The sequence below is a fragment of the Artemia franciscana genome, chromosome 8 (assembly GCF_032884065.1).
Source record: "Artemia franciscana chromosome 8, ASM3288406v1, whole genome shotgun sequence".
NCBI lineage: Eukaryota > Metazoa > Arthropoda > Branchiopoda > Anostraca > Artemiidae > Artemia > Artemia franciscana.
Window position 1 is genome coordinate 52,542,038 of NC_088870.1, and position 15,477 is coordinate 52,557,514.

Sequence of the window (15,477 nt, forward strand, 5' to 3'; positions counted from 1 at the left end):
TTTTGGACTCCTAAAAAATTACCAAAAAATTACCAATTGACGCATCGAAAGTTTTTATAGGGGTCAATTTTCAATACTTCTGAATAAATTGGAATCAAAAGAAAATAAGTTTTCAACGCAAAAAGTCTCCTTTTCAAATAGTAGAACTAAACGAAAATTTACTAATGTATTGAATCTAAAAATTGCTGTTTATACAGTAAACTTGATTAGTATTTCTGATATTTGTTTTTTTATGTTATTTTATTTTGTTTTATGATAAATAAAATCACCTTGTCCAAAATACATATATTGTTTTCAGTAAATACCAAATGAAACTCTAGTCTTTGGGTAGTTTGATGGTGTGGCCATCCTCTATTATTTGTGGTAAGTTTTGTTTGTTTTAAATTTGGCTATTATCTTACTTCGATTCTGTTCGTATATCAGCATTTATTTTCCTTTAAAAAACATCTGAAAAATGACTGATAAAAATTTGGTTTGAAAACCTCATATCAACATTTACTTGTTCTGAAATACTGTCTCCTAAATCAATTTTTCTGTATTTTTATTCATCATATTAATCACACAGATAGGAAAGCTTTTATTCTAAAATTCCATCCTTTCTGCCTTCAAAAAATCATTCATTCAGCCATCACTCTGGTTGGTGAATCTTAAACAATACGTGAGAAAGCTAAACATTGCCCAACCCAAAAAATTACTCTCAGGACAGATTATTGTTTTTACAGTCATGCCTATTATTATTTCCATTACAAGCAGGGTCATAGTGTCACGAGAGATTATTGTTGCTACGGTCATTGCTATTTTTAGTTGCATTACAAAGAGGGCCATAGTGTCAGGAGAGATTATTGTTGCTACGCTCATTGCTATTTTTAGTTGCATTACAAGCAGGGCCAAGTAGTGTCAGGAGAGATTATTGTTGCTACACTCATTGCTATTTTTAGTTGCATTACAAGCAGGGCCATAGTGTCAGGAGAGATTATTGTTGCTACGGTCATTGCTATTTTTAGCTGCATTACAAGCAGGGCCATAGTGTCAGGAGAGATTATTGTTGCTACGCTCATTGCTGTTTTTAGTTGCATTACAAGCAGGGCCATAGTGTCAAGAGAGATTATTGTTGCTACGGTCATTGCTATTTTTAATTGCATTACAAGCAGGGCCATAGTGTCAGGAGAGATTATTGTTGCTACCCTCATTGCTATTTTTAGTTGCATTACAAGCAGGGCCATAGTGTCAGGAGAGATTACTGTTGCTACGCTCATTGCTATTTTCAGTTGCATTACAAGCAGGGCCATAGTGTCAGGAGAGATTATTGTTGCTACGCTCATTGCTATTTTTAGTTGCATTACAAGCAGGGTCATAGTGTCAGGAGAGATTATTGTTGCTACGCTCATTGCTATTTTTAGTTGCATTACAAGCAGGGCCATAGTGTCAGGAGAGATTATTGTTGCTACGGTCATTGCTATTTTTAGTTGCATTACAAGCAGGGCCATAGTGTCAATAGAGATTATTGTTGCTACGCTCATTGTTATTTTTAGTTGCATTACAAGCAGGGCCATAGTGTCAGGAGAGATTATTGTTGCTACGCTCATTGCTATTTTTAGTTGCATTGCAAGCAGGGCCATAGTGTCAGGAGAGATTATTGTTGCTACGCTTATTGCTATTTTTAGTTGCATTACAAGCAGGGTCATAGTGTCAGGAGAGATTATTGTTGCTACGGTCATTGCTATTTTTAGTTGCATTACAAGCCAGGCCATAGTGTCAGGAGAGATTATTGTTGCTACGCTCATTGCTGTTTTTAGTTGCATTACAAGCAGGGCCATAGTGTCAAGAGAGATTATTGTTGCTACGGTCATTGCTATTTTTAATTGCATTACAAGCAGGGCCATAGTGTCAGGAGAGATTATTGTTGCTACGCTCATTGCTATTTTTAGTTGCATTACAAGCAGGGCCATAGTGTCAGGAGAGATTATTGTTGCTACGCTCATTGCTATTTTTAGTTGCATTACAAGCAGGGCCATAGTGTCAGGAGAGATTATTGTTGCTAAAGTCATGCCTATTTTTAGTTCCATTGCAAGCAGGGCCACAGTCTGGCTCACCCATTAAGCACATTGTTATTTAATACTCAGGTATCCCGCATATCTGATGGATGGGCACCTGATACGAGCACTTTTACAATAGGCATTTAATGTCGGTAATTTAACAATCTTCGTGACAGAGTATACTTTTTTCCTTTTCATACGCGAGGGCTGAAGGTAAACAAGTTTTTCTTCATTATACAGATCATATATAATCAGTAGGCTTTATTAAAAGCTGACGGATTTTATGCACAATTTGGTTAGTATATCTCTAAGCCCCTCCCCCTGTTTACGGCCTTGATCCTAATACAATGTCACTGCTACTGAGCTCCAATAGAAAGTTTTTCAGACTTAACATCAAAGCCCCGCATACAAAATCCTCACGAATTACTTCTTTTTAGCATCAACTTACTTTATGATGTACCAAAGCTCTGGTAAATAATCACTCTAATTAAAAAAAAAGCAATTCAAACGACTTAAATTCTCCAGGGTAGCATTCCTTCCAAGATTCTGTCTCACGGCAGGGGGGTTAAATTGAGACTTTAAGGGTGTATCTTTTTCTGGGGGGAGGAATAAGGATTTTTGCTTGGGCATGGGGACAAACTTTTTTCTTTCCAGTCCCCGCAAAATAGCACATGCTACCCTTTTTTATACCCGTGTCTGCCAGGCTATTTGTCTAGCTGTTTCTCGATGTTTCCCTCCTGCTTTCCCTTATTATTTATTTCATTATCGGCCTACTGACGATACCATAGAAATGATTTCGTTTCCTGACAATTTATAGCCAGACGTAGCTCAGTGAATAAAGGCTGTAACAAGTTTGCCACGATTAAATGAGTGTCCTAGGAGCTGGCATGCTTCCATCTTTGCTTAGATTCAGGCTAGAAAGCTAGCAAAATACTAAGATGAATAGTCTTTGATGCAAACAAATACAGCAAGTCCCGGAAAAAATTTTACTTTGAAGATCGCTCTTCTGAAAATATTTTTCATCCTTAAGGCTAAATCTGTTTCACTTTAGGGTATTTTACGTAAATTTTATTAAGATACACAACGGAATCGCTTTAATCCTCGGGCCAACCCGGGAAGGGTGAAACTCTCCCGTAGATGAAAGGCATAAATCCAGCTTTCGTCCTGACTTTCTAATACTACCAGGCTCGAACCCGAAATAACTACACTCCCAACCTCAACAACTTTATTCAATTGAATGTTACTTTATGTAAAACAGATTAATTAAGATAAATCCTATGTTTCATAAAAGAAAATAAGATCCTACACTATGGATTATCTAAGATATAAATCCTTATTTTTCTTATACCGATGCAGTGCTTTGTAACCATAGCACCATCATGCGGTAAAGTCTTCATTTTCCCGAATGGAAAAATGAATGTTTTCTTACACCATTTTCCCGAATGGCAGCACCAATAGGTAATCAAATGGTGATTTACTCTTTCTAGATAAGCTGATGCAGTTATTACCTTTTTCATATTTTATATTTTATGCAATAAAATTTTCATATTTCGTGTAATAAAAAACAAATTGTATTTGATGCAGTGCTTTGTAACCATAGCACCATCATGCGGTAAAGTCTTCATTTTCCCGAATGGCAGCACCAATAGGTAATCAAATGGTGATTTACTCTTACTAGATAAGCTGATGCAGTTATTACCTTTTTAATATTTTATATTTTATGCAATAAAATTTTCATATTTCGTGTAATAAAAAACAAATTGTATTTGATGCAGTGCTTTGTAACCATAGCACCATCATGCGGTAAAGTCTTCATTTCCCCGAATGGCAGCACCAATAGGTAATCAAATGGTGATTTACTCTTACTAGATAAGCTGATGCAGTTATTTCCTTTTTCATATTTTATATTTTATGCAATAAAATTTTCATATTTCGTGTAATAAAAAACAAATTGTATTTGATGCAGTGCTTTGTAACCATAGCACCATCATGCGGTAAAGTCTTCATTTTCCCGAATGGCAGCACCAATAGGTAATCAAATGGTGATTTACTCTTACTAGATAAGCTGATGCAGTTATTACCTTTTTAATATTTTATATTTTATGCAATAAAATTTTCATATTTCGTGTAATAAAAAACAAATTGTATTTGATGCAGTGCTTTGTAACCATAGCACCATCATGCGGTAAAGTCTTCATTTTCCCGAATGGCAGCACCAATAGGTAATCAAATGGTGATTTACTCTTACTAGATAAGCTGATCCAGTTATTACCTTTTTAATATTTTATATTTTATGCAATAAAATTTTCATATTTCGTGTAATAAAAAACAAATTGTATTTGATGCAGTGCTTTGTAACCATAGCACCATCATGCGGTAAAGTCTTCATTTCCCCGAATGGCAGCACCAATAGGTAATCAAATGGTGATTTACTCTTTCTAGATAAGCTGATGCAGTTATTACCTTTTTCATATTTTATATTTTATGCAATAAAATTTTCATATTTCGTGTAATAAAAAACAAATTGTATTTGATAATTTGAATAAGAAGTGCCAAAGAATTTAGGAAAGCTATTGGATTTTGGGGAGAGGCCCTAATCTAGTCCTCCTCCCTGCATATATTTTTTTTAATCTATTAAAAAAATCGTGCAATCCATTCTTTTCTCCTTATCATTCAGCCGTTTCCCCCACCTTCCAAGAATATTTTTTTAATTTAGATACATTTCTTCAAAATCGAATAATTAAAATTTTTTTAGAAGAATTTGTATGAAACATGATCATAAGTTATGTGTATCCTTGTTCTCTAGATTAAATTCGTTAAACTTCTTCCCTTCTTCATCTCCCAAAAAACTTTTCTCCAAATAATTCCAAATACTTCTATCCCAATATTCCAAAAACTTCTATCCTAGATAATTAGAATTTAAACTTATATAAAGCAAGATTAATGCATTATATTTATCTTTTCCCTCTAGATTAAAGTCGTTAGCAATAATTAGAATTAGAATTTATTCGAATTAGAACTGGATTAACATAATTAGAATTTGAACTTGTATAAAGAAAGATTGTTGCATTATTATATTGCATTATATAATTGAAATTAGAATTTGTTAGAATTAGAATTGGAATTAACCTAATTCGAATTTGAATTTACATAAAGCAAGATTGTTGCATTATATCTTTTGCAAAATTTCTTATCTTTTTCCTCTAGATTAAAGTCGTTAGCATTTATTTCATATTATTTCTAAAAAAAAATTAGTATTATGATTCGTTTATAATTGCTCAATAATTAATAATTGTTTCAGAATCTACTGACTATAGAATAAAAAGTGACTCCTTTGTTGACAAAATTATTGCGCAAGAGAAATATGTAAAAAAAAAAAATAAGTTTGCCATGACTAGCTACGAGTCCCACGTGCTAAAAAAATTTCTCAGGCTTGTTTCTCCCGGAAACTAATAACAACTATAAGTAAATTAGCACCTGACGCAAGTAAAAGCAATTAGTGCTGGTACACTTTTCACTTTCGTGATGGTCCTTTCTAATTGAAAGTGATATATATTTCTTGCGTCAGACATTGACATAAAGCGAGCAAATGGCTATTATCTATTAGATTCCCACAGAGAGAAAAAAAAGAAAAGTTAGTAAATGTTTTTATCAGAGGTGCTCTTTCATTTAATATTATTTAAGAAAACTATTGAAAAGGCTACCAAGTGAAAGGCCCTTTAACTTTTTTTTGAAAACGTAATAAATAAAGGCCTTCGCTTAAAATCTAGTAGCCAATGAAATCTTTACAATGAAATTAAGCACGGCAAGCTAGAAATAGTTCTAATTTACCTATCACACAAATTTCAATATGCAACTGAATCTATTTTAATATTTGGTTCTTTCTATTGAAATTAAATGAAATAAAAAAGAAGTTTTTCAACTGAAAGTAAAAAGCAAGATTAAAAACGAAAACTAAAAGAAATTATTACGAATATGAGGGGGGAGGGTTACCCCCTGCTCTTCACGCTAAAGTTATTACTTATTGTTCGTCTTATTGTTATAATTAAACAACCCTTGTGTTTCAAGAGTCGTTTTAAAGAATTGGGACAAGAAGTCTAACTTAAACGTAAAGAGCGAGGTGTTGAGGAAGGACCAACTTCCTTCATAGAAGTAATAATTTCTGTTTGTTTAAGTTTTAATGTTGCTCCTTACTTTCAGTTGAAAGACACCTGTTTTTTTTTTGCTCGTTTTTAAAATCATGTTGGGAAATATCTCTCTTCTTCCACGGAAAAATACCATCCACAAAAAGATCCTCTAGACAATTCAAACCTGGTGAAAATGTACTCAAAACCATTACTCTTAATATCTCCCCTCCCTATTTCCTTGCTCTTCTCTTCCCTCCCCATGGAAAAGTTTGCCCATGTAAAATCCCCCGCGTAAAATTAGCTCCCCCCCCCCCTTCGAACCGAAAAATGTGTGCATACTTCCCAATAATCATAACTTATAGACCTTTCCCCAGGGGCTGCAGATGGTTATATTATCTCAAAAGACACAGTCATTGAACCTCTCAGCCGGGCTGAACAAATGGCCATCTTACAATTGTATTTGTTATTAAAAATAACAAAAGAGATCGAGCCACACTGAAGTGGCGTTTAGCCACTTTGTTGTTTAAGACAAAAATTTGGACCCAAAGAGGGCTAAAATACAAATGAGTGATAATTCTAAGATAGCCAATCGGTTTAGGATTATTAGAAAGCTGTACACTCAGCTTCAAGGTCTCAGCGGTCATAATGGCCTGCGGTGGCATAGTTCTTACTAAATACAGACCAGGCCCGGAGAAAATAAAGTTTAAATACATACAATTATTTTTAAGCATCATTAGATTGATTTGATTCATTTTCGGTTTCAAAAAACTGTGTAGTGTGCTATTTTGCGTATAAGCTATTGAAGAGAAGGGTCAGTAGATCTTTCTGTGGGTGTAGGGGGCCTAAAGCCTCAAAAGGGGAATTTTTAGCCTCAATCTTTAAACTTTCAGCGATATTTCAGATAAATATAGGAGAGAAATAGGGGAGGGACGGGTTTTATAATTACCCTCCTAGTATCCCTTTATCTCGAAGAGCATTTTTTGAGCCTATAATGAGATGCTAAGGTGTGAGTGTCCCTTCTTATTTTAGAAGTATTACAAGTGTAAAATAATCTATTATAGTCATATGTTTGCCTCAGCAGAAGGGTTAGGGAAGTTCTCTATAATAAAAATATGTTTTTCGAGGAATTCTCCTTGAAAATGTAAAAATGATGAGCGTCAAAACCCATCCGCCACCCCTTATTAACGGGTTGACTTTTTGAGGGATTATCCTTCAGGAATTATTGAAGCATTGCTATTCGAAAATTCATTTTGAATTTGAAAGATAGAGCTTATGGGGGAGAGGGGGGCTCATCTTTAAGGGAGCTCAAACGGTGTGTATCAACAAGCCATAACTAACAAGCGACCATTGCCAGGAGATACAAAATGTAAAAAAATTGATTGTCACATACGCGCCGATGGAATCCACTATTTGTGCTGATTCTTTGTAGAATGCAATATTTTTGATAATAATCGTTTATATCTAAATATATATAATGTTTGTAATATTATAATGTAAATATATATAATATTTATATATAAATCGCTTATTTTAGTTTCTGACATTTAGCATTATTATGGTGTTACTTGGGCAAATTCTATATGTTTTTATTGTTTAGAAGTTCCTCTTTATGTTTGTTTTTCCTTTCTTTCCTTTTCCTTACTCCAATTTTTTTTTTATGTGCTATCAGCAGAAAAAATAATCTGATTATGTTTTCATAATCCAAATTACCGCTAGAAAGCGTCTTAAATGCTAAATTACGAATTCTGGAACTCGATAGATTTTGAGTAAACAAGCCTCGTACCGTGCTGACATCTTTTTCCTTGGAATCCAGGTGAGCATATACATTTCCCTCCTACACAAACTCCATTATTGTGACAATGACAGTGTTTTCTTGATCCTTTTCTTTCTTCTCTTTGCCTCTCCCTGTCACCTTCTTCCTTCTTCTTCTTCTCCATTCCAGAATAAAGGCCTGAAAATAGCTGAAGCCACTTTAATGATTCATGAACAAAGGGGTCTTCTTTGTCGTAAAAGTGATTTGTCGACTGTTTAGTTCCATTGATTGTTTTGAGGGATTTTACACTTATTTTTAAAGGTTGGTCACCAGAACTGGTAGAATTCCTTACTTCTGATTTGTTCTTGAGATCACAGGTCATTCCGTCTGATGAAAGCGCAAAACCTGATTGACAGTCGCAACGAAAGGCGCCTAAAAATAATAAATTTCTTGTAATATAAAAGTGATTGTCAGGGCTTGACAAACAAATTCAGTATAAGAGGGAACATCGGAACTTATAATGCAAAGTATAAGAGAAAACAAATATTTGACGAAAATGGAGTGATAATCGCAGGGAAAGGCTCCTAAAATTATGAGTTCATACAATAGGAGCCTTAGAGTGGGAAATTGGGGCTGTTCCCTCCTCAACGCCTCGCTCTTTACGCTAAAGTTGTTTACTGATTTAAAAAGTAGAGTTGAGAGAAAGAGTCAAACTTTAGCATAAAGAGCAGGGCGTTGAGGAGGGAACAGCCCCTTTCATATATGGAGTAATTTCTGTTCTTTTTAAGTTTTAATGTTGCTCCTTACTTTCAGATAAAAAACTTGTATTTATTTATTATTGTTTAGAATCAAAGTTTACGTTAGAGTTTCATGCTTAAATTTAACACCAAATCGCAAGTTTCCCTGCATCTTCACTAACAGTTTTTTTTTATAATTCTGCATTTTTGTTTTTGAGCGAGATTTGTTGTTATGAAGACAAAGTGCCTACCAAAACTTGTTGGTGATACATTGGATCATAAAAACACGTCTTTTATCTTTTATTAAATAAAAAAATGTTTTTTTTTTAACTGAAATTAAGGAGTGACATTAAAACTTAAAGCGAACAGAAATAACTCCGTGTATGAAAGGGGCTGTTCCCTTCTCAACGCCCCTCTCTTTACGCTAAAGTTTGACTCTTTCTCTCAATTCTACTTTATTAAACAGTAAAAAGCTTTAGCGTAAAGAGCGGGGCGTTGAGAAGGGAACAGCCCCTTTCATATCCGGAGTAATTTCTGTTCGTTTTAAGTTTTAATGTCGCTCCTTACTTTCAGTTTAAAAAACCAGTTTTTTTTATTTAATTTCTGAACGTTTTTGAATTAATGTATGTTTGATTTTGGCTCTCCACACATAAATCATTAAAAAGAAATTGGCATATTAACTCTGTTTTTGGCTAAATGTCTTTCTCTTAATTTTGATCAGATGATTTTGAATAATAAGGGGTGGTGAACGAGGCCTAGTTGCCCTCCAATTTTTCGGTTACTTAAAAAGGCAATTAGAACTTGTAATTTTTAAGAAACATTTTTATTAGTAAAAAATATTCGTAATTTAAGAATTAACTTACGTAACAAACTTCTATATTCTTATATTTTTATTACGTATATGAGGTGGTTTGTCCCCTCGTACCTCGCTCTTTACATTAAGCTTAAGTTTTGTCCCAATTATTTGAGAATAACCCCTGAATCAGAAAGGCCGTAGAATAACTAGTTGAAATTACTAAAAATACCTTAGCATAAAGAGCGAGGTATTTGGGAGGAGAAGAACCCCTCATATTCGTAATAATCTCTGTTCGTTTTAACTTTTAATGTTACTCCTTACTTTCAATTGAAAAAACTGTTTCATGTTTATTTGTTGATTTTTTTTGTATTGCTAGAAAATCCTGCAACCCCTTCATTGAATTTCTCTTCCCCCATGACATATTCCTCCAAGGAAAGATCCTCCCACATAGCCCCCTCCCTTCAACCCCCCCCCCCCCCCCCATAAAAAAACAACAACAAAATCCCCCTGAAAACGTCTGTACACTTCCCAATAACCAATCTATATATATAAAAATAAGTTGTCTGTGTGTGTGTGTGTGTCGAGTGACGTCATGTTTGTCGACTGACGTCATTTTAAGGATTGAGCTTATGCGTTATGAAGTTGTTTGTCGACTGATGTCATGTTTGTCAACTGATGAAATTACATACCGGGACACCGGGACACAAATGACGACTGGGACACAGGGAATATAAATGACGACCGGGAACCTCAAAGAGAAATTACCGACTGGGACACCCGGACACAAATCACGACCGGGACACAGGGAATATAAATGACGACCGGGACACAGGGACACAACTACAACGGGGACGCCGGGGGCACAGGCGGGATATATAAATGACGACCGGGACACAGGGATTTTTCGAATAGAAATTACAGACCGGGACACCGGGACAAAATGACGACCGGGACACCGGGACACAGGGAATATAAATGACGACCGGGACACTCAAAGAGAAATTACAAACTGGGACACCGGGACACAGGGAATATAAATGACGACCGGGACACAGGGACACATCATTAGAATAATGAGGTACGGAATACGGATTGTTTTCCAATGGACAATTATATGTTGCATGTTCAAGAGTCAGTAAACCTGACAATCTATTTATATGCATAGACAATGGGACAGCGAAGAATGTTGTATATTCGCATGTTTTACGTAGTTAAAATCATATATATATATATATATATATATATATATATATATATATATATATATCTATCTCTATTCAGAGGTGGGACACAGGGACACAACTACAATGGCGCGTAACTAATATGGCGCGTAACGACTTACGCGCGAGGGGGGCTTGGGGGGGGGGCGCGAAGCGCCACCCCAACAGCTAGTACTGTATATAAACACTCGTCAAAGTTTGTAACTTGCAGCACCTCCTCCGGGGACTCTGGGGGAGTAAGTTATCCCCAAAGACATAGTTATTATGGTTTTCGACTATGCTGAACAAAATGGCTATCTCAAAATTTTGATCCGTTGAATTTGGGAAAAAATGAGCGTGGGAGGGGGGTCTAGGTACCCTCCAATATTTTTGGTCACTTAAAAAGGGCACTAGAAATTTTCATTTCCGTTAGAATGAGCCCTCTTGTGACATTCTAGGACCACTTGGTTGATACGATAACCCCTGGGGAAAAAAAAAATAATAAACACGCACCCGTGAACGGTCTTCTGGCAAAAAATACGAAGCTCCACAATTTTGTAGATACGAGCGTGAAACTTTTGCAATAGGGTTCTCTGAGACGTTGAATGCAATGGTGTGATTTTCGTTAAGATTCTATGACTTTTAGGGGGTGTTTCCCCCTATTTTCCAAAATAAGTCAAATTTTCTAAGGCTCGTAACTTTTGATGAAAAAGACTAAATTTGATGAAACTTATATATTTAAAATCAACATAAAAATCCGATTCTTTTGATGTATCTTTTAGCATCAAAATTCCGTTTTTTAGAGTTTCGTTTGCTATTGAGCCGGGTCCCTCCTTACTACAGTTCGTTACCACGAACTGTTTGATTCATTTGAACAATAATTTGTCGATGGTCGGTAACTGTGTTTCTAAGCGATATTTGTTTTCCTGAGCAAAAGTTTACTTTATTATTGTACCTTTCATTTTGCATTCTTGTTTCGTTTTACCTACTGAACCTGTTGCTAAATTTACTGTTTACCTGGTAAATTTATACATTTTTGTGAACAAGGCAAATCTGGAAGTTTGCATTCATCAATATCTTCACATGTAAGTCCTTCAGTATACTGATATCCTTCAGGACAAATACATCTGGCTGAACCAATAGTATTCATACATTTTCCAGGGTTGCAATTCGCTTGGCCATTCATACATTCGTTAAGATCTGAAATAAAGTTATATTAAGCTGGCTTCTGGTCACTTTATTAAATATAAAAAAAAAATAGTTTTTTTTAACTGAAAGTAAGGAACGACATTAAAATTTAAAACGAACAAAAATTACTCCGTGTATGAAAGGGGCTGTTCCCTTTTCAAAACCCCGCTCTTTACGCTAAAGTTTGATTTTTTCTCTCAATTCTACTTTATTAAACAGTAAAAAACTTTAGCGTAAAGAGCGGGGCGTTGAGAAGGGAACAACTCAGGCAGGATTTTTGGTAGTTATGCATTATAGCGATCCCACTCAAGAAGTTTGATCTGACCCGTATGCGTAAAACCGGTTTGCCTGTCTAAATTTGGAAACAATTCGCCTAGGTACAGTAGGATGAACTACTATATAGGCATATTTTAATTAAGTATTTGATATATAGAATTGGTATTTTGGTTAGGTTAAGCACTTAATATAATGCGTTCTGGGCGGCCTGCTTTCCATAATTCTTTCTTGTAGTTCCCATAAATTTGTTTCTAAAATATTATATTTTCATCATATTTAGGTATATTTCATTAGGATTAACCTAACTTCACTTCTTGAGTGGGATAAGTATCGTAGTTGTACATAAGTATCGCATTTTTTTTTTCCGGGGGTCAATAATGAAAAATAAAATTTCATTTGATAGTTTAATTAAAAAGTTGCCCATAAATTCTTAAGAGTTCAGAGCTTTGGGTTGTCCTCCCCCACCGTAGGACCTTTTCCTTGACACTATAAGGCAGAATATGTCCTCTTAAAGTTTCGTATAAGCTTCCTAACGTGTAGGATATCTATGGCCCTTATTACAGCAATTAAGACAAGGTTTTCAAGAAAAGCAACAATTTGTTCTCTGTCCAGTGATGTATGTTACCGTGAATGTCCGAAATATTTTTTTTTCTCCTTTGATTTAGTCAGCGTTACCTGTCAACTTGTTCAGGTTTACGCAAGGTTTGATGGTCACAGGTTAGGTTTTTAACTCCTTTCTGACAACTAATTTAACTTAATACAACCTAACTTTAACTTTTACCATCAAAGTTAGCCACAGCTTAGATACCAATATACAGTTATGAAAACTCCTATCTTGCCCATGAGAAGCTTTTGGTACAGAGCTCTGAACTTGGCGCCTCCTCCAAGCCCGCTCTCCGACGCGTAGATCGTACTACAACACCATAGGTGAGAATGCAATTTTGTTTTGTTGAATCAATATTAGTATTCAAGCTGTGAATTGCTCCGACTTTTAGATTCAGACTGCCAGTTTCCTGTCTCCAGCCGCTAGCATCGCTACCGAGCACTGTGTCCCAAAAATAAATCGTGTTTTCATAAATGTATTGATATCTAAGCTGTGAAGCTAGCATAAGACTGAAAAAGCTGATTTGTACAGCTTATTCAATGCAGGCAGAGAAAGAGGAATTTTGAACATTCATCGGTGAATGTCGACATTAACTTGATTTCGGACATTCCCAGCAACATACACTACTGGACAGAGAACAGAAGCAATGCTTTTCGGCTTGAATGAGTTTAAACGTTTATTCTGCTTAGGGCAGTATCATAAGAAATGTTTCACAACTGCAATTAAACAAAGTGCTTAAACACAGCAAGAGATGATTACTAATCAAAGTCTTATTTGCCATTGTTTTACATTATGATTTGCCAATAAATTTGTCGATTATTTATGCGCCTTGAAAAATTAAGATGCAGTCATAGCCAGAATTAAGACTATTTAACAAGCAGACAGAAGGTTAATTGTAAGACAAGATTGGAGAATTAGCATACCATGGTCCATAAAACACAGTTCCATTTAATATTGACGCACTTTAATAAAGCTGTCGTGAAAGTAATCCAAACTGGTTGTAAATAATGGGACATAATCTATAAAACATAATGTTTGTTTCCTTTATCACACTTGACGACAATAATTGGGCTTATATTCCTACCTTTTATAATTCATTTAAAGCCCCAAACATCGAAATAAAAACAGGGTTTGCACCCTGAACCCACCTCAGGTATATTCCAGTGGTGGTTCTGGCCTCTCTTGCACCTGGCGCAAATCTTGATAATCTCCCCTTGTTTCACACACTATTTTCATGCCAAATTTTAGCAAAAATTAAGTATTTTTTTTTAATTTATTATTTATTTTTTTTAATTACAATAAATCATTTGAGTTTAACTATTCTAATTATTATTATTGAATTGTTATTATTCCATTTTTAATCACTGTTATTCTTAATTATTTTTATTTTATTAATCAAACACTAATTCTTGAATTATTTTCATTTCTTAACTGCGCCCTCTAATTTAGGTCGATAAACATAAAATTTCAAATATTTACAAAAGTATTATAACTGTTAGATTATTTATTTGAATTTCGCACCCTCTAAAATTTCTGCACCAGGGGTAAATGTCCCCTCCGTCCCCGCTAAAGCCGCCTCTGGCGTATTCATAACCAGAAACCATGGTTTTATGATTTTATCTTTTGCTTGCTTCAAAGTTATGGACTTTTCACAGTACTTTATTTTGATATGCGTTGTCACATTGAGCCGCCAAAATAAATAAGTAAAAACAGTTATTTGACAACGCTTCTTGCCCGCATAAATTCAAACAAAACTATCTGACAACCACTCCATCAAAAGAGGGCTACACCTGATTAAGCCGTGTGGTGCCATATGTTTTTAACTTTTGCATGCTGATCATTCGCCAACGTCTTTTTTTTTCTTTTTTTTAAGACAGTAAAAAATACATAATTGCACAGGGAGGCATTTTTCATTAGAAGGTGAATTCCCGAAATTTTTGTGATTTTGTAATGTATATATGGTTGTGTAAACTTTCACTTAAACATCTAAAGCAACTAAATTTCATTTTCAAATTTTTGATGTCATGGAAAATGAAGCTTTCCATTTACACATTTTGATCTGTGTTGTGACGTTGAACCTTTTCGTCAGTAAAAATTCAAACAGAACTACCTGTTGATTCCTAAAGACTGCCACATCAATAAAGGAAAGCTGCACTTGATAAACCCTTTTGGTGCCATATGTTTTTAACTTTTTCTTGCGGGACCTTCACCCACATTATTATTTTTTGTCTTTTTTAATTTGGCACTCACTACTGTCAAAAACTGCATAAATGCACATGAAGGCTTTTTTCTTTAGAAATCGATTTTCTGATATTTTTGTAATTTTGGATATGTGATTGTGTAAACTTCCTCTTAACCGTTTAAAGCATTTAAATTTCATTTTCATTTTGTTCATGTTATGGAAAATGAAGTTTTCTATTGCTGTATTTTCAAGGAACATTGCCGAATTGAACTATTTGCGTGATGTCGCTTGCGGTACTATCCCACTATTAAATCGACCGATTATTCCGACTACAAAATTCAAAAAGCTTCAATCCATCCTTTCGCAAATGTAGTAAAACTAAATCTTATTTTCATTTTTATGTTATGCCTACAAGCTTTTAGCTTACAAGCTTTTGAACGAATAAATAAATAAATATAACAAATACACATTTTTTTCAAATAATATTACAGAGTGACATTAAAAACTAAAGCGAACAAAAATTATTCCACACATGAGGAGGGCATCCCCCTCCTCAGTCCAAACATTCCCTCAGCCCTC

The 15,477-nt window shown here is 34.8% G+C and overlaps 1 protein-coding gene across 3 annotated transcripts in view; it reads right to left on the minus strand.

The window, feature by feature from the left end:
* The window catches only part of LOC136030558 (fibrillin-1-like), a 134,964-nt gene that overhangs the window by 63,909 nt on the left and 55,578 nt on the right, over positions 1–15,477 (minus strand). For all 3 annotated transcript variants that reach the window (XM_065709615.1, XM_065709616.1, XM_065709614.1), the window contains exons 4-5: positions 11,666–11,848; positions 7,947–8,348 (exon numbers count right to left, since the gene is read on the minus strand). In XM_065709615.1, the coding sequence (XP_065565687.1) occupies positions 7,947–8,348; positions 11,666–11,848 (585 nt within the window). The remainder of the gene's footprint in view (positions 1–7,946; positions 8,349–11,665; positions 11,849–15,477) is intronic.